This window comes from Sinocyclocheilus rhinocerous, unplaced genomic scaffold (genome assembly GCF_001515625.1).
Source record: "Sinocyclocheilus rhinocerous isolate Xijiao unplaced genomic scaffold, SAMN03320098_v1.1 scaffold416, whole genome shotgun sequence".
In the NCBI taxonomy this organism is placed as follows: Eukaryota; Metazoa; Chordata; class Actinopteri; order Cypriniformes; family Cyprinidae; genus Sinocyclocheilus; species Sinocyclocheilus rhinocerous.
In genome coordinates this window covers 685545-705312 of record NW_015647952.1, presented here as the reverse complement: position 1 = coordinate 705312, position 19768 = coordinate 685545, and the positions used below count along the sequence as shown (strand labels likewise).

General features: G+C 37.6%; 2 protein-coding genes across 5 annotated transcripts in view; one reads left to right on the top strand and one right to left on the bottom strand.

Moving 5' to 3' along the window:
• Positions 1–12706, top strand: part of LOC107709416 (glycosyltransferase-like domain-containing protein 1) — a 41167-nt gene extending 28461 nt beyond the window's left edge. For 3 of the 4 annotated variants that reach the window (XM_016513873.1, XM_016513874.1, XM_016513872.1), the window contains 5 exons: positions 5723–5832; positions 6645–6789; positions 11044–11114; positions 11415–11506; positions 11990–12706. In XM_016513873.1, the coding sequence (XP_016369359.1) occupies positions 5723–5832; positions 6645–6789; positions 11044–11114; positions 11415–11506; positions 11990–12091 (520 nt within the window). In that variant the 3' untranslated portion in view covers positions 12092–12706. The remainder of the gene's footprint in view (positions 1–5722; positions 5833–6644; positions 6790–11043; positions 11115–11414; positions 11507–11989) is intronic. The other variant, XM_016513875.1, reaches the window with a different exon arrangement.
• Positions 12707–17550: 4844 nt separating this feature from the next.
• The window catches only part of LOC107709415 (rho GTPase-activating protein 15-like), a 38443-nt gene continuing 36225 nt past the window's right edge, over positions 17551–19768 (bottom strand). Inside the window, exon 14 of the mRNA XM_016513871.1 lies at positions 17551–17798. Within this exon, the coding sequence (XP_016369357.1) occupies positions 17615–17798 (184 nt within the window). The 3' untranslated portion in view covers positions 17551–17614. The remainder of the gene's footprint in view (positions 17799–19768) is intronic.

Sequence of the window (19768 nt, the reverse complement as noted above, 5' to 3'; positions counted from 1 at the left end):
AAAAAGTTTGAAAAGTTTGTACGAACAGAACCTCAACTGCAGAGACGGCAACAGAAGAAAATGTCTGTGTCGCTGAGTTTTGTTCACAGGGGCCAATGGGGGAGGGATGAGAAAATATTTTATTGCCCGCAGGATTGCTCTGTGGTTTTTGTTGAAGTTTAAATATCTTCCACTCCCCATATTTTAGACCTCGTCTTGGCATGAGTGGAAACCAAACAGCATTGTATCTCTACCTCATCTGCCATGGGCTGAGAAAAAAAGAAAAAAAAAAAGTAACTGTTGCTCAAGCCACATATTTCTCCCATGACTCTTTGCTCATCTCTTGGCAGCAACGACATGTTTCCTTACCAAAAAACACCCATAAATCAGATTAACAACCGAAAAGACCACCGGTGTCGAAGTTTGATGCTGGCACAGGGATTTTGTGATGTTTGTTTGTGTTATGTATCTGTCATTCACCTAATCTTGTATCAGTAACAAAAGCGGCCATTGTGTAATCTCTTCAAAACTGAGCAAAACACAGATGGATTAGCGCTGTTAACATCCGTGCCTCGTAAACGTTGGCTTTGGTCCGAGTTAAATTGGGATTTACACAGGGCGAGAGCTGCTGGAAAAATAAGAAGGGGTTTGGATTATCTCTGACAGTGTGTCCCATTTCATCCTTTTTCCTTTTTTTCCAGCCTCTCTTTTTGTCATCATCACTGGTTGCAGATTGTTAATCTCCATGTGGCCTGGATAGGTCTTCATCCGTTGGATTACAGGACTGTCTTATTGCAGGCGCTGACCGGGGCATGTGGTCAAAGAGGGCAGCTGTTTGCAGGTGCATGTGATGAGGGCTTAAATTTGCTTCCGAAAAGCCCATTTACCTAAGAGGGCAACCTTGTTTTTCAACCTTGTTCTTTCAAAAAAAAAAAAGAAAAAATGCAGAGAAGACAGTGACTATAGTACACCATCAGACAGTCACATGGCCTGGCATGGGCTTTCTCTCTGCTGGACCTTTGTCTTTCAGGCGATCATTCTCCGCAATTACGCAATGTTTTGTTATTTTTTCTTCTGTGGCTTGTCTTGAAATCCAGACACATTTGTGCATCTCTCGTTCCTCCCAGACTGTGCAGCAGGCACTAATGACCAAGTAAAAACGACGCAGGCACTGACGCATCACCACGCTGTGCTGGCAAGCATCATGACTGGTTCCACAACTCCTCCTGCGCCCTGCTCATCGCCAGAGCCGTGCCGCCGAGACCCCCATTAGAGAAGGATAGCGCTTGGAAGGACATGATATGTTGGAATCTTGAAAACGGCACAAAGGATTTAAACCCGACTTGCGAGCGAAGGCAGAATTCCAGAAAATGTTTGACTTTTGATGTTTGCACACAATTAAAACTAATGAATCAGGGTCATGTTAGAGTAGAGAAGTGGAAAACAAGTCGTTTACTGACAGTCAGAATGTAACCAAAGACATCAGCCCATACATTTTCACATCCATTCATGTATAGTTAGTCCCTTATTAGGATCCCAGCACGCACCCGTCCCTGTGGAGGAGCGGCAAGAATAGTCGACACGGTCATGGTTTGTTTTGTCTTGTTTTACCGGAGGCTTTGCCTCTGCTATTTTCAGCTGACCCTAATCAATCCCCAGATAACCGAATCCTGGGCTTTCAAGAGCCCCATTAATTAGCCCTTTCGCTTCCTTCTGATTTGAATCCTTTAACGTCATGCTTTTGCAGTAAATAGAGTTTGAATTTTAAAACATGCACCTCATGGGTGCGACTTAAAGGGGAATATTTAATCATAGCTGTCTAAATGAGAGGATCATATTCTTTTAAGTGGTACCGGATGACTGCTAATGAGGATTCGCAGGGTCCCTGCAGAAACCTTTTTTTCGTATTTGTTTTATTTGGTTTCTGTCTCATTGCACTCGGAGGTCAAAGGGTAAGAAAAACCCCCATTTTAGTATTGGGAAATAAGACATATTTATGACTTTAAAAAACAAATAAAAACTTTTGGACATTTATACTACCGATCAAAAGTTTAGGATAAGTAAGATTTGATTTGATTTATTCATTTTTTTAAATAAAATAAATAGTTTTTAATAAGCAAGGATGCAGTAAATTGTCAAAAATAGAAAGTGACAGTAAATAAATGTTTAATGTTACAAAACTATATTTAACTTTTGAACTTTCTATTCATCAAAGAATCCTGAAAAAAGTATCACAGCTTGAGCACCAAATCAGCATGTTAGCTTTTTTTGCCATTACAGGAATACAATTTAAAAATATATTAAAACAGAAAAGTTATTTTAAATATTTCACAATATTACTGTTTTACTGTATTTTTGATCAAATAAATGCAGCCTTAAGAGACTTCTTTCTAAATGAAGCATTGCCAGTGACCGCTGTGAAGCTGCTTTTACAGACCCTAACACTTTTGAATGGTAGTGTGTGTACAATTTAATTTAATTCAGTTAAATGTTTAAATAACTGTATAATATATTTAATACATATTTTATAATAAATAAAGTAAATACATTTATTTATTTTATTATGTATGCTGCTTAGAAAGTTACATCTGGATTGTTTTTCTGATTGTTTTCCCCTAACAGTATCATGTCCCCAAACTTTATTTGGGTCATCCGTAAGTTTGCCATCCATCATTAACATCTGCATTTAAAATGCCCCTTAAGTGTAGCTCCTAGAAATGCGTCTAATAATTAATCACTAATATGTTTGTGTTGTATACTTATTAATCTGCATTAATGCCGAGTGCATGTTAGTGAACTCATGTTTGCGTGCATCTGTTCGGGTCTCCTCTCTTCCAGTTTTAGCTTGAGAGGCATGTTGAGCCCCAGCAATCCCTGCATAACATAAGTGACATATTAATTAACCCTCCGCTATGCTGTCAGTAGGAAATAAGGCATCACGGCCACATGAAGGCTGTTTTAGTTACTAGACTGACAGGCCGGGTAATAGGCATCCCTGCATTCGCCATGTCACCTCCCCGCAGGTCAACCAGTCTTAGTCCAGAGGAGGTAGCAATCACATCCACAATGTAGCGAATCAAAGAGGCTGCAAAATTAATGAGGGAATCAACGTCAAGCCATGGGGGAAAGGCAACATAAAAGAACCGGAAATGAGATGAAATAAGCCCTCACTAATACCTCATCTAAGGAGATTCCACCCAAGTGGGAGGTGTCTTTTGTCAAAGCGCTTCTGCCCCGGTAATTGTTTTTGACCTTCAACATCGTCATTTTTGTGAAGAGAGCTCTTTCTCAGACCGTATACAGAACGGCAGTGCTGACGAGCTCAGAGATTTGTCAAAGCCTCTTTTGTGCGACGTGTATGAGCTCTGTAAGGCCGTTGTTCAGTAACATACCTCCGCTTTATCAAGAGGATGAGCCGCATGGATCACCACTCGACTGTCAGGGTTTTGAAAAGGACTTCAGGCCCGCAGTTTGGGCCAAAGAGAAGGATTTCAAACCCGTGCGTTGAGGGTCGTTGTATTCAGAGGGAAGCTTCTTCATCAGATGTGTTGTTAGCATGTAGGTTATGAATGCTAGTCTTTTTGACTGCAGAATAAAATTGGGGCTGTGTCTCGCAGTGGATGAAATGCACTGAGGGGTTTGTGCACCTACTTTTTTAATAGAAAGATTGTGGTCAGTTGATGGAAAGTGTGTTATTTCTGCCCTAACATTTTAGGCACACTTTATCAAAACCTAAAATAATCATGAAGCTCAATTAACAATCAACAATACAAATTTGTAATTTATTTATTTTTATTTTATTTTATACATGTACATATGACTGGGAAAGAATACTCACTGAGTTTCTCATAGTCTTCTCATTTAAATAGCATTTAATAAAACATTATTTGAAGTACTCTTAATTTAATCTTATTAAAACCTGTAAAGTGTGCTTTGGATTTAAAGGCACACTTCAGAGTGAACTATTTTTGAGGTAATGAAGCATTGCCAGTGATCGCTGTGAAGCTGCTCACCAGATCTCTTGGCTAGGCTCAGAACTTTAATGGAAGCACACCAGCAATCAGCGGCCTGGCTGGATCACAGTGACAGAACATGTGGCCTCAGCTTCAGATGTGTAATTAAGGTATACGAGCTGGGATTCGAAGAGGAACTTTCAGAACTCTTACCACGCACCTCAAATCTAAATAAGTGTATTAGCATTTCCATTTGTATAAACGTTTCTGAGAAGTCAAAATTGAAAATGTCAAACACTGACATTTCATCAGAGTTCGTTTTATCACATCACAGATTTTTACCTTTTCTCAGTATGTTTTGTGTTATTTCCACAATAACATCTGAACATATGGGTAAACATACAAAAGTTGAAAGTCATTTAAAAAAAAAAAGTGGCCTTCTGGCTACAAAATCTGTGTGGATATTTTTGGGTTGCAAAAATAAAAACATGAGTTAAATAAAGATACTTATTTTACTTTTTGTCAAAGCTAAAGTTCACTTATTAACAGGGTTGCCAGGTCTGTGAAACAATACTAGCCTATTTTTTTTCCATGGTTTTCCTCTCCATCCGGGGTCCCCTCCATCAAAATTGCTTTCTGAGGGGGAAGAGATCCCTTTAACCATCAAACTAAAAAACAGGCTGCATCAACAGTAGCTGTGTTTCCATTCACCTATTTTTATGCGCATTTTGGAATATCGCATAAAAAAAACGCTAGATGGAAATGCCAAGATGCACATAAATTCTAAAAATGCACATAAAAAATTAGCGATTATTGAGTTATTGAGTAGGATAAACTTTTTATCCAATAAGAAAAAATTAGCATAAACTATGATGGAAACATTTACCGTATAAATTCCTTCATGCGCATCGAAAAAGTCATGTGACTTTGCGCTTTGAGACGGGATAACTTGTCTAGCAGCGGACCGATCGCGTTCACAGCATCTATATGTTGTTATGGTCATTCTGAAATGCCTGAGCAAAGTCTGTGGTCAAAGTATTTCTGTATAATTGTCTTACATGACTACGCTCCCAAACGGCAGCGTCCACCTCCAAAAGCATTGACAGCATTTATTGTTACGTCTGCTCGATCTGAGGTGCTAGTAATTTATGTCATATATGAAAATTATTATATTCAGTGGCTTCTCTTAGTGATATTTAGTGCCACAGTTGACCAGGAAGTGACGATTTTGTTCTCTTTGACTCGTTGGATGGAAATGGTGCTTTATTCGCATATGTTTTATGTGCAGGGCTGTCCTTAGGGGGGTACAACTGGTGGGGCTCCACGGCGAACGGACTGAGGGGGATGGACCCTCGGCCCCCACAACTAGCTAGTGTAAAAGTACCCCAATTCTAGGGGGAAAAAATGCAGACTTGTCAACACTGCTTACTAAACAAAACTCTCTCTATATATTCAGCTTCACATTAAAATAGTTTTATTTATAATTGTATTTGTTGAGATCACCACAACCTTCAAGAAACAGCTGAGGATGCTTCCATTTACACCTTAAGTTAATCATAAACCTAAACCTAGACATGTCTTATGTAAAAGGAAAAAAAAATATCTTCTGTTTTTTTTAAGTTGTGCTCTTATCTTACTTGGTATTGACATACTATGCATATTGTTGATATAAATACTCTCTTTTGGTAATATTTTTGTGACTTTCCTGCTGCTAATTACTTTGTAATTAAACTATTGTTTCCAAATGTGAAATAGTGTTTTGTTTCTGCTGTGTCTCTGTCTGGCTAAAGGGAACATGACAAAGACCCACAGCTGTTCTTCCAGACCTTACTGAAACTCAAAGAACGACAGCTGAGCTTTGAAGTTTCTGTCCTGGGAGAGACCTTCACTGATGTTCCAGGTACATCATGTGCTGTGGGGATTAGAGATGGGGATATAATTAAACAATTATAATGTGATATTGCTTTTATTCAACAGTTCTTTCAGACAAAATATTCCAGTTACTTAGCCATATCATTTTTTCTTCACCAGAGTCTGCTTGCTTTCTTTATTTATTTATTTACTTACTTACCTTTCTGTTCCTACTTTTTTATATTTAGAATGATTTGGTTGGTTGACACCTCTGATGTCATGCACAAAAGTAATTACATGTTTAACTTTGAAACAAATTTGTTAAGTACATCGCTTTAGGTTCAAAGATCATCTGTTTATTGCACACAGGCATTATTTTCATTGGCGAAATACACTCCCCATTAGTGGACAATTATGTTTTAATATCTTTCGGACAGTCTTGAGTATTTATGGCGTTGTGTTCATTTCATTTATGTGCCCACACAGTCTAACGCTGCCAAAGCTAGACTTACAGGAAACACAATCTCTTATATTGAGATGCAAACTTTTATCACGGCATAAACAGCTGCAGGACCAAAAGAAATAAACAGATCGTAAAGGTTGCTCATGTTATGAAATTAGGTTTACGATTGCTCGGAAGGCAATCACACTGAAACGGTTTTAATCTATTTTGATTTTGCTAATAGAATCACATTATTGATTATTTGTGCCCTTCTCTGTTTTATGTCCAAATGTATGACGACCTTGCTTATTTTATCTCCTCACAAAATATGACCCAAACTTTAAACATCCCTCTCTTCGCTAATCTCTACACATCGATATTGAGGCTTCTGTCCCTTTCTCCGTTCCTTCCCACTATAGACATCTTTTTAGAAGCCAAAGAACAGTTGGTTGACCACATCCAGCACTGGGGTTTCATGCCCAGTAAGGAAGATTACCTCAAAGCGCTGTGCCAAGCAGATGTCGTCGTTTCCACGGCCAAGCACGAGTTTTTCGGAGTAGCAATGTGAGTTTCATCTGCTGTCTGTCACAGAAATATGTTCTCTCCAAACAGAAAGGCACCAAAATGGTTTATTTATGTTAATGTATTAGCAGAAGTTTCGTTTGCTGTTTTTATGAAATTTCGAAAAAACTTTTGGTGAATTTAGTCATTCGTATTAGTAAATTACCACATACTTCATAGTAACTTCTGTTTGTTTCATAATGTGGATGCAGAAAGTCTTTTCCATCATGTCACATTTTAACGTGAGGATTACCTTGAGCATGTAAATCTCCAAAGCCCAAACAGGCCCAAAAAAAGTTCATGGTGTAATTGAAAGGTTGCGTTCAATCCCAGAGGCCTGTCCTCTCTATCTGGGGGGTGTTTCACTGTCAGGAGGGTACTGCATGTGTTTTGGAGGGACCTTTGAAAGCACCACCCTTGATGTGTTCAGCATCGCCTGGATCAGTATCTTCAGTCACCTGTGCTTGACTTTTGAAGAGTTTGTTTGATAATGCCCAGGGCCAAGGTAGCACTGATCCCAAGTGCACTAGCAGGGGCTCGTTCTACACTGGGGATTTCACTCATCCTTGTTCTGTAGACTAAATGTATACATCCTTTTAGATGACAGCATTGATGAATTTTCTTCGATTGCATGGAAACATCCTTTGCTTTGCGGGGTAACGGTTTAGACACGCGCTCCCTCTGGGACTCGTACTACATACGGCTGAGGTTGTTCTCGATTTCATTAGATTAAAGTCCAGTGGAGAGGAGGAATAAGGAGACTCCTCAGCTGTGTGTGTTTTACGTTTATGTCCTCAGGCAATGTGTGTGTTCAAACACTGATCAAACACCTGCTGTCGGCTTTTCTTAAAGGGGTCATATGATGCTGCTAAAAAGTACATTATTTTGTGTATTTGGTGTAATGAAATGTGTTTATGCGGTTTAAAGTTTAATAAACATTATTTTCCACATACTGTACATTATTGTTTCTCCACTATAACTGCCGGCATTTTAGTCTAACGTTACTCTCCCAGGATCAGTAAACAGTCCTCCATAAAATGTGCTGCATACATCTGAATATTTGGGTTAAACTGTTCTGGAACAGTGTTGTAAATACAACTTAACCACTGATTTGTAGCCGTGTCCTCTTTTGGAAGACCAAACAAAGTAGTTTCGCTTTCACAACGAAAAACACTGCGGCCTAGCGTGAGCGAAATCCACGGCTTAGCGTGAGCTGAGGCCGGGCAAGAGTGAGCAAAGGCGACGGGGTCGAGAACGGCGCGCCCGGCGGATTCGACGAAGGAGCGGCAACCACATGTGACGACCCCGGGCTTCGTCCACGGTGAAAGCCGATCCGGTGATCCACAGCACTAAGTTGATGTATTTCCTCAGCGACCAACACAGATCAGCTCTAGGCATGACGAAGCGGATATCGTCCTCTTTTGGAAGACCAAACGAGGTAGTTTCACTTTCACAACGAAGCACACAGCGTCTTCACGACATGGCGGCAGCGGCAACAATACTACAGTGAGAATAAAAGTTACGCCGCCTTTCTTTGCGTGAACATTTGGGCAGTGTTATGCAAATCTTCCCACATAGTGAGGTAGATATGTGGGGGCGTGTTAGAACGAGCCGTTTTAGGTAGGTGTGGCTGACTCTTAACTTTTATAAAGAATATATCTTTGGATTTGAGACTTTAGTCTTTGCAACTTTACAGATCTTCTTTATGCACCAAGAGCTTGTAACACTCCAAAGAGAAAGGAAAAATTGAAATCGCATCATATGACCCCTTTAATAATGGTTAACTTCCAAAAAACATCTCATTTGAGTAATTAAGGCTATGATGTTCCTTAACTATGAGCACACCATAGTTAGAGAATTGTCTTTTTTATGTACGTAATGAAAACACTTTAGATTAGGAAACACTATTCACTATTAACTAGTAGCATATTGGCTGTTTATTTGTACTTAAAAAACACTTATTCTGTATGACTCTATTCTAGATCCATTAACCCGACCCAAACAAAACTTACCTTACTTACTATCAACTTAGGAGTTTGAGGAAAAACTCTTAGTTAATAGTGAATGTGTTCCCTATTCTAAAGTGTTACTGAAAATTCTCACGTATCTTCTAACATTATGGGATGATTTTTTTTTTTTTTAAATGTCTATTGCTAATAGCTAGTTTATTATATATCATAAATACATACAATTGAATTCACAGTTCACAATTGCATTGTTGAACAGCTTTAATTACAGCTTCGTGTGAAATCGTGTACAATGAAATAATTTATTAGATTTATTACATTAAATATTTGGATACATTTTATGATAGATTTTAATATAAGTCTGGGACAAGGGTAAAACAATAAAATCTTTACATAATACATTTGAAAAGTATTTAAAAAATAACTGATGAAGAAATGATAAAAAGTTTGAGATGTTTTAATGTGGCCTTCATATAAATAAAAAAAAAAAGAGAAAAGTTCAAATCTGTTCTTTTTAATAAAAATCAGCCCCTAGGACATAAAAGTGCCTGGAGTTGAAGAAACATCCACTTTCTAAATCAATTTTGCTACAAAGAACTGATGACATGAGAAAGAGGCCGTAAGACCTCGGAACTCGAATCACCTGCTCAAATGCTTTTGCCAATCAGTCCTGGCTTCTCATTGTCAACTCTGCCACGCAAGGGGAATTTTTTTCCACCGTGTTCTGTCCTCGTTATTGTGGAAATTAGCCTAATCTGATTAATTGTCAGCAGACGCCCATCCGTGCCCTCCAGAAAAACAGTAAGGCAGCCAAGCAGAATGATCGCCTAATTATATTTGAGATGAAAAGCCTGATAAGCATTTGCACGCTCACACATTAACTGCATTGACATGGAACTGACCTTAAATCAGTTTCATACGACGGGCTGTGTCATAGACTCCAGCCGAGCGACTTTGATTTACTGTGTTCACTGTGAATTTGATCAGGGAAGGGGATGTTGACGTTGCAGAGTAGGTAATACTACACTAAACCTTCACTTTCTGGTGTTTGCTCAAGGACGGTGACTGTTGTGCTTTTGTTTTGCTTTTTCCTTTGTAGAGAAATTATAGGTGATGTGTTCTTTTTTTGTTTTTCTTCCAACTGGTTTATAATTTGTTGGAATAAAGAGATGTGAATAAAAGTGGTTGTTTTATTGCTTTTGTGCGAATAGAGAATGCATTGGACTTTTTAGCATGTGTCTGCTGGCAGGTGATGACTAGATTATTCAGAATACAGGGGTATCACGATCTGTTTTTAAAAGTTTAACTAATTTTAACTTAACATGACATTTTAAAAATGAAGATTTATCACATGTGAAAACATTTAAACAAAGGTGCAGACAGATGCAAGAAAGCATGTGAGGTCAGGTATGTTGCCCACCTTTAACCAAAACTGCTTGATCATCCATGATTCCTGCAACTGCAGGATTGTGCTCAAAAAAAGAAAGAAAGAAATATATATGCTTTGTTTTCCTATGTCACAGAGCTGAAGGTTTAGCATTCTATAAGCGACCATTAAATATGTAACACTACAAACCACTTTGAAACGCAACTTTGCAATTCTGAGACGTTTTCCAAATCCACAGGATTGTTCGAGGAGATTTGTCCCAATGCTCAATCAGAATTTTGAAATTTCAGCCGTGAATGGCAGAGGGCTAATCGGATATTAAAATATGCATGGTTTTAGCATGGGAAATGAGATGAGGATCTGATGGTGAAGGGAGAGATGGATAGACTCATTAAATATTAATACTCATTCTACAAAATATTTAAACAGCCGGTCATTTCCACTGCCAGCAATAGGGGTTCAAATGAGTTGAATCAGTTGGGAGCAAAGTTTGCCCTAGATTGAACTATTTGATGAACTAAAAGCATGAGATAGTGTGTAAAAATATGCCATAGTTATGAGGTAGCTTTACAAGAATGCATTAGGTATTTGAGTTAGTAAAATGATTTGAAATGCTTTGATCTGCTGTGTGTAACGGTTGATATTGATCAAGGTGTAGTACAAGGTGCCACTTTATCCGGCGGGTGGTAGGTTGGAAAAATAACCTTCCCTCATCCAGTTACGGTGACTTTCTTCAGTAATGGCAACTCTTTTGGTTTGTAGTCAGCTTTATAGCGCTGAACTTCCATGGTGCTGTTTTAGAAATTGCTAATTGGGGAAATGCATCCAAGTCATTTCAATACATTTAGTCAATACTGTACACTATGGAACTGAATCTTAAATGACATAAATCTTCTCTTTCAGGTTAGAAGCGGTCCATTGTGGTTGTTACCCTCTGTGTCCGAAGGCTTTGGTCTATCCTGAAATATTCCCTGGTAAAAATGTTCATGATTTGCCTAGCTCAATTTCATATGCAAAAGAAGATTTATTGTCACAGGCAAAGCTGCTATGTTCAACTTCTGTGTATAATGACGTATTCATCTTAAAGCACAGTTGAAGAATTTGCCATAAACCATTCTGGAATTTGTATATAAATAAGTAAATATAACCACAGTTCAATAATGTACAGCATCACGCAGCATGGTGTCAGCTGAATTTTTTATGCTGAAAGTGCCTGCGATCTCATCTGCTCTTTGAGGTTTCTGACTTATCAAATATGTATTTTCCTCTTGCAGCAACATATCTGTATTCAACACCTGAACAGCTGTGTAAAAGACTACAAGACTTCTGCAAGCGTCCGCAATTAGTCAGACACCATGTTACGCAGGTAAACAATGCTAATTTTTCTGGGAATCAAATCAACCGCAAAGACTCCTACAGAGAATTCTAACATGTTTAGTGCTTTTTAGTCATAAAATACTGTGAATAAACATTCACCCACGATGCTTATACATGACTAGTAATCAAAAATCTAAAAATGTAGCCTAAATTCTTTTGTGCTATGAAGATGTACTACAAATCAGTTAAGATGAGCTCTTTATTCCATTGTAGAGGTACAGCAAGATCAATAAAAGCCATTAACTGGTGGGCCGCAAGTCTGATAGAGAAAAAAAAGCAATGCTACACACAAATATTCAACTCTAACTCTATAATTTAAAAAAAAATGAAATTATTAAAATTTCCATCCTGAAGCAAACCCATTTGAGAGCCACTGCTCAACTAGTCATAAAACAATAGAATTCCAATTCTGTCACTGTTCTCTGCTTTTCCCATCTCTTTCCCCTTTACTCTCTGACTCTCTTTTTCCTAGGTGAACCTCCACGCTTTCTCCTGGGACACTCTGGGGGACAGTTTCAGATCTCTCCTGGGAGCCGACTGTGACAGGATGTTAACAGAGGAGCACATGTCATGACGTGACCCCCAAGAAATACATTATGATTTAATCTCCAGCCTCATTGTGAAAGAGTGTTTATGACCCGTAAAATCCTCTCTACCTCTCGGCTATTATTTAGGAAAAACCTGTATATGTGATTTTAATGTTCTCATGCCGGAAAAAAGCAACTTTATATTTGTGGTTAATGGAAAAAAAGAACAATCAAAAAACCTGAAACCGCTTTCGTGTTGCGCCTAGGCGGGCCCACCTCATATTTCGGTTCATATCCATTTTTATCCTTTGTGCCGGAGGACTCCAGCCTGGAATTCTGGAGTCTTTGGTTCCCACTCCGACAGAGCGGCAGCCAAGTTGCGGCTTGAAATGTTGTGGGCTCTCGCTCCACCTGAGGTTGCCAGGTTGTGACAAAGTCCCCCGAGGCTCAGTAAAGGTTGATGCAAGGCTTCCCCATGACTGTGGCTGAATCTAAATATGGTTATTTTATTTTCCTTGCGTCGGAGATCTGGCTGTACGTTGTAACCGGGAACCCGCTGCATAATTAAGGGGGCATGGTAACTAGCTATTTATATGTTTTTGCAAAATGTAAAATCTGGGCAAACTAACAATGGCCTGTCAGATTTTCCATTAAGATGTAAGTGTCTGCTTTCACATCACAGCAATGCCACAATCACACGGCCCACTTCAGGCCTGCCAACATATGTGTTATTAAAAGAGGTCTGACTTTTATTGCAAGAGTTATTGAAGGATTCCTCCTTTATTATCAGACATTCTCGCAATAAAGCTGCGGACTTTCTGACGTTATTATTTCAGATGCATCGATTATTCAGGTGCGTCGGACGGAGGATTCAAATTAAAGGCTCAAATAGAATCACGTCGCCGTCTCCTCGCACGCGTCCAAGATTAGTCTCATTACTCCTCATTAAGTAGCAGTGCTTCCTTTACAGCTCATAGAAAAATAGTCCTAATATCCTACCTCCATATGTAATGTATTTCATATTTTAGAGAGTCAGTGAGATACTTTTGTGTGCCGTATGATATTTAGCATGAGTTATCAAAGCATTATCGCTTTGGATTTGCCTCTTTTTGTTCATCCTTGTGTTATTTATAAGGAGCATATGGATGCGATTGACCTGTTTCCACCTTATCCCACAATGTCAGATGAATTTGCCATCTACTCCGGGCCGACCTGAGGTCAGGACCTAATGACGCCATAAAGCCTATAACCTGCTGTTTCGGCACAAAATGTCACCCCACATATTAAAAGTTAATAGCAACCTCTATAAAACTCAGTGCACATTAAACCATTTCATTGGCCTGTTGCTGTTTTCTCACTGATGGTGTTCTAGGGATATGAAGCTAATTTAATGCCGGCCGAATTCGATGGCAAAACAAATGTGCGGTCCTCTTAATTTTTCTTCTCCAGTTCATGTTTGGTGTCCCACTGGAGTAGCACAGAGCTTGGAGAGCTGCCATTCACATAATATGACTACATTTGTAGATATTTTAATATCTGACTGGGGAATCACTAAAGTGAATTTGATCTGATACAACTTCAGGTATAAGTCCTCATCTGTTTAAGGTCAGCTTTGAGTTTATATATGATATTCAGACCTTTACCAGATAATGGTATCTCAATTATTAGATACTTGGAAGTGAAGGTAAGATTACTTTTAGCATTCTCTCAAGCATTTCATCATTTCGAAGCTCATTGCTGTAACCAGAACAGAATTTAGAGCTGCGACTCACTGCAAATGAAACGACACAGAATCATCACAGCCTCATCTGAAACCAGCAAAAGGATTTAGGAAATGGAAAATGGAAATGGCACTTTAATGAGAACCCTCAAGTTCTGACTTGAGCAAAATTTAGTGGTCACAGTACAGTTTGAGCATGATTGTCACCAAACTAGGGAGTTATTTTTTCATAAGCATTAATGTATTTATTTTAATGGTTTTCTAATAACTGTTTAATAAAGGGAATAATCTTATTTCAAACGTCTACCCTGTAAGTCAAGAGGGTAGTTTTTTTTGTTTTTTTTGTAAATTTGTTTGTAATATATATCACATTATATTGGGTGAATTTCACTAGATTGAAATTTAGTGTCCCATATCCATTTTTATATATATATATTTTTTTTATTCTACAGTTGTCAGAATAAATATTCCTTTAATAATAAGAAGAAGAAGAAGAAGAACTGTGTTATTACTATATATTATATTTTAAATAGTTTACTTTCTAAAGCAAGGGAAGTACTTTAAAGGGTTTGTAAATGATTTGTTGGGAGTGGACTGATAAAAAAAAAAAAAGCTTTTATTTTCTCTTTGTGTGCTGCTTGATGCCAGTTTATTTATTTTAGTATTTTTTTCACACCAGCTCATGTTGTGGCACGCTGTCCAATTATACCATTACCAAGGGGGAAGTGTGTACTACTGTTTGTGGTCGTACAGTACGGTTGTGTGATTTTATCATTTGTTTATTTCTGAACACAGGATGAGAAAGAGGCCCTGAATGAACTAACAGGTAGAATGCGTCTCCTTTTTTCACTCTGAGTTCATATAACATTGCCCTGATCCCTGATCTTAAAGGAAGACTGGAGGAACGGATAAGCGAGAGAGAGAGACATAGTTGTCCTCGTGCGACTCAGTCATATGCTATCAATATGCTGCCATGTTCTGTTGGAGCCCAGGCTGTTTTTAATGGGGCCTGGTGGTTAGAACATGGCAGGCATCTCAGACAGCTTTTTTCCCTTAATAAATGAAATCATAATTTCAAAACTGCAGTTTGTATTTACTCAGGTTATCTTTGTGTAATATTAAAATTTGTTTGATGATCTGAATATTTTAAGTGTGACAAATATGCAAACAATAAAAAAAACAGGACTTTTTCACACCACTGTATGTATATATACATACATGCATGTGTTTGCATTTATATATACATAATAAATATACACAGTACACAAACGCATAGTATGTGAACAAAAACTTATTTTGGATGCGATTAATCATTTGACAGCACTAATATATATACTATATATATATATATATATATATAATAATAACACACTGCCATTCAAAAGTTTTGTCAGTGAGTTTTTTAAAGAAATTACTTTTATTTAGCTAGAATGCATTATGCATAAATGTTTCTTGAGCAGCAAATCTGTATATTAGAATGATTTCTGAGGGATCATGTGACACTGAAGACTGGATTTGACAGAAAATTCAGCTTTGCCATCACAGGAATAAATTACATTTTAAAATATATTAAAATAGAAAACATTTAAATTGCAATCATATTCTTCAATATCACTGTATTTTTACTGTATTTTTATAATTTAAAAAAATGAGACGTTTAAAAAATCTACCCTGAAAGGTAGTGTATATATTTTAAATTTATATTGGCAAGGTCAAAATCTGTGCAGCAAACAAACTGTGTAAAATACTGAAATGTTTTTTTTTTAGATTTAGTCACTTCACACCACATTCCAAACACTCAAAATGCACCACACCTTTTCACAAGCCAATTTGATGGGAGACGTTAATTTTGCACATATTAATGAGCTAAGCACCACCTGCAGTACGACGGCTCTCAAAGTGTGAGCTGTGTTGCACAAAGCCCAGTGTCATGTGACCATGGGCTCTAGCACAGAATAAATCTGGGCGTTCGCTTCATGTACACAGCAAATATCTGCCAATATTCTCCCCTGGGTTACTTACCACTTCAGTCCATCCACCCACACATTTTGATTTCTTGTTATTTGAAGCATTTAATGCAAGAATGAATTCTACAGCATGGCCTCTCGGCTCTGCTTGGGCAGCTGATGTTCAGTGCCTACTTTTGACCAAGACGGTGTGAAATAAAACACCGCAGTGTACCGCTATCATGACATAAGTACAATTCTGATGAGACATTTTGATTTTAGTCCCATACAGTGCAAACAAACCAGTTTTTTCTCTCCTCCTAACAAAACCACAGACAGGAATGTCTATAATTGGGTATATTGGATAAGTATGTTTTTAAATATATCAATTACAAATATATATATATATATATATAATAAAAAAAGTTTTTATTTGTTATTCAAATGTCATTTAAAAGACAATTTCCATCTCAATAGAGCAGTGTACATCACAGGGTGGATTTAAAGTAAGGCTTTGTCTGCATTAGAATCATAATCATGGCTGTCTGCTCTTTTTTATTGTCCTTTAATACTTCTAGGCTGCATTTCTTAATTTTTTTTTTTTCTTCTGGATTTTCTTGTCTAGCATTGAAGTAAGCGAGCTTGTCTGGCATGTTAAACTTGTTTTAGGTGTCAAAACGTAACGACAAACTAAGCCACCACGTTCAATACAGGATCCAAGCTCTCTGTAAACTTTTTGTGGTTGGAGAAAAAAACAAGTATGTGTGTATCTTTTCAAAGGTTTGGCCTGCCGAACTCGTTAAGGTCCCTGAGTGAAGTGCAGCTGTGCCAGAGAGGTCACTAAAAGCTGCATCTCATTTCACTGCGTTATTTTCAGTCGAGATTTAGAGAGACGCACAACCCGCAAATCTGGTTTATGTCGCCCTCCTGTTCCTCCAGTACCCCTTCATCATTACTGCTCGAGATGCCAAACTATGAGGGATCTGATGCAGGGAAAAAGCTACAAGGAGGGATGGCTCTTCCCGTAATTACAGACTCTCTCTTATCTCTGGGATGGAATTAAAAACACATTCCATGCAGACAGTCTCAGCACTGGCCTGCGGGAAGCAAATAAAAAGAGACTGCTGTTCGAGAATTGGAGAGGACTTTGGCAGTTTGATTAGAAACCGATGTGATCACGCTGTACGTTATCTGACAATGCAAAAGGCCCACAGAGTGACAGAGTTTATGAAGGAGGCTGCAGGAAGAAGAGCAGAAAATGCAATGCAATATAAGGCATGTCATTGTTTTTTTGTTTTTTTTACTTTTTTCAAAAACAAAATAATTGTACAAATTTTGCTTACAATAAAAAAAAAAATAATACATGTACATCTACCATTAATAAAACACAACATCACAATATAATACAAAGCAAATACCTGTTGCAACAGACTGCAAGTATGTGCTGCCAGAAAATAATCACAAGTTTGCTATCTCAGGTTTCTGCCAAATAAAAGTTTGACAAAAAAACTGCCAGAAATCGCTTACAGCCAATTTATTTCAAACTAAAATTATCCATTAGAAAATATCAGTGTACAAAACCCATTTACAAAAAATGGGTTAATTTCCCTGTCACAAATGACCATGTATATCAGTACAAATATACAGCTTTTCAATTTTGCCAATGATGTTTTGAGGTATGATACAATGTGAGATTTGCATTATACAAAAATATAATTATATGTAAGTTTATATATACAATTATAGATGTGACAATTATTTTTTATGTGAACCTTTTTTTTTTTTCAAGGAGCAAATATAAAAAAATCAGAAGCAAGAAACACACACACACTCACACGTAATTTTTTCTTCTTCATTTCTCACTCTTTTTCCAGTCTCTTTTTCCAGAATACTCTGGAGTGACTTTACATGCCCTCCGGTCCAAAGATCTCCACACATTCAATGAGAATGGACTCCATCATTTGATTCTGATACACCATATTGACTTCCATGTTTCCGGATTCAAACTCGGGCCACATGAGAGTCGGTCCAAACACAATGCTGATGCCCTGAGTCGACATCAAGTTTTTCTTTGACTTCACCAAGACTCTGTAAAACAGAAAAGCAATACAATAGTAATGAATATAGTTTGTAAGTCTTGTGAAGATCCCTAATGGAAGAACTAACTACGGCGTACAAGTACAATCATTAAAGTGTGCATGTTTCCTGTCATAAAAACCTACTCAGATCGTCGTGACAGACCATCGGCAGGGTGTTTTTGAGGACTTGTGCCTGGTCTTTGGAGGCATCTAAGCACACTTTTAGTGGAATCTCTCTGAGCTGAGGTTTGGCTTTGGTGGAGAGACAATCAATACTGGGGTATTGGAGGACTCTTAGAAGGAGCCAGATTGGAGCCCTCTGGCTCTGTTATGGGTGAGGCCTGGAAAGGGGGGGATGGATTGTGGTGGAGGGCTTCCTTCCAAGTTGTCAACGGGATCCTGACTAAGAGGTGGGAAGCAGGCTTAACATTTAGAAGCACACTTTGTATGGTTTCACCACGGCCCAGTTTTGAAAGGTACTGATTAGGAGTGTGTTGGGTTTACTGCACTCACGTACATTGTACCGTAGTGTAACCAACGTCCTGTCAAAATAATCTACAATTATGCAACACAACTCAATGATCTATAATCCCCGCGTTGTTGTCAAAATACTCACGCTCTCGGCTCTGAACGAGGTAACGTTCGTGCTACATGTGATGTCCCTCCACATGAGTGTTATTGGGACTTTGGGAAGCCATTTCAGTCGAGAAACACAACTTAAAAGGCAGGCCAAGCGCTCTCAATAATTCCCCATTAATGTGTATAATTAACCTCGGCCATTTCGTTTCCCCTGTACATCACAGCTAGACGCTTGTCCTGCCATGAGCATTTTTAACCTAATTAGCGCACTATGATGTAAGGATCCCGACTGCCATTGCTAATGGTCTGCTAATGATCTTAAGGAGAGACTTCATTTCCGAAGAGATTTTTCAAAACATTAAATATGAAGCTTTTTGTCGAACCTTTTATATATATATATATGGTCAGTTATTTCTATCTTTTGCTGTAGTGTGGCAGTAGGAAATATCATTTCCAAACATTAATTTTGCCAACAACTGTGGCAACATCTCCAAGATGCTTCAAGAGACCTTTACTTTTTAAATCAAATGCTTGTCCTAAAATAATATATATGATAACATGGTATCTATTTATATTGTTTTATATAAAAAAACTGTAAATCAAAACTTTTTATTAAAATAATGTAATCTAAAGTGACAGTCCTGGTGACACTTGAAACATATTTCCAAAATAAAAAAATAGTGCAAATAAATAATACAGAACAAACAAACAAACAAAGAAATAAAATTAAGTGCACATAAAAAAATATGTGTATTTCTTTTATATTTCTATATCTTTTATTTTATTTTTATCAAATGCTTGTCCTAAAATAATGCATATTAAAAGGTATACATGATAACATTGTATACATGTATATATAAATTTTATATAAACATATTCCATTGTCATTTTAATCAAAACATTAAATATGAAGCTTTTTGTCGAACCTTTTAGTGTTTTTTGGTAATTATGCCACTGTGACACCACTACATACATGACCCCCACACCCCCCACCTTCACATTCATCTCTGCTATCAGTAATGCCAGATCGATTAAAATCATGATAGAAGCTTAATTACGGTCATTATCATTTTCAATTACAGTAGCAGCACATAGTGGGAAGAAGTGCAATACGAAGACACTCTTTTTTTTTGGCTGTACACACTGTCATCAACAAAGACCCATGTAAAAGAAATTACAGTGGTATAATTAAATAGTTTATATATAAATGATATAAAATCCACATAAAAACAATAAAATAAAAAAATACATATGCATAGATATTTTTCAATTGAATTTTTTTTTTCAAATATCCTAATTTAATATAAAAAAAATATGCGTTCCAACCAAAAAAACTGAATATAACAACAAAAAGTGTGTGTGTGTGTGTGTGTGTGTGTGTGTGTGTATATATATATATAT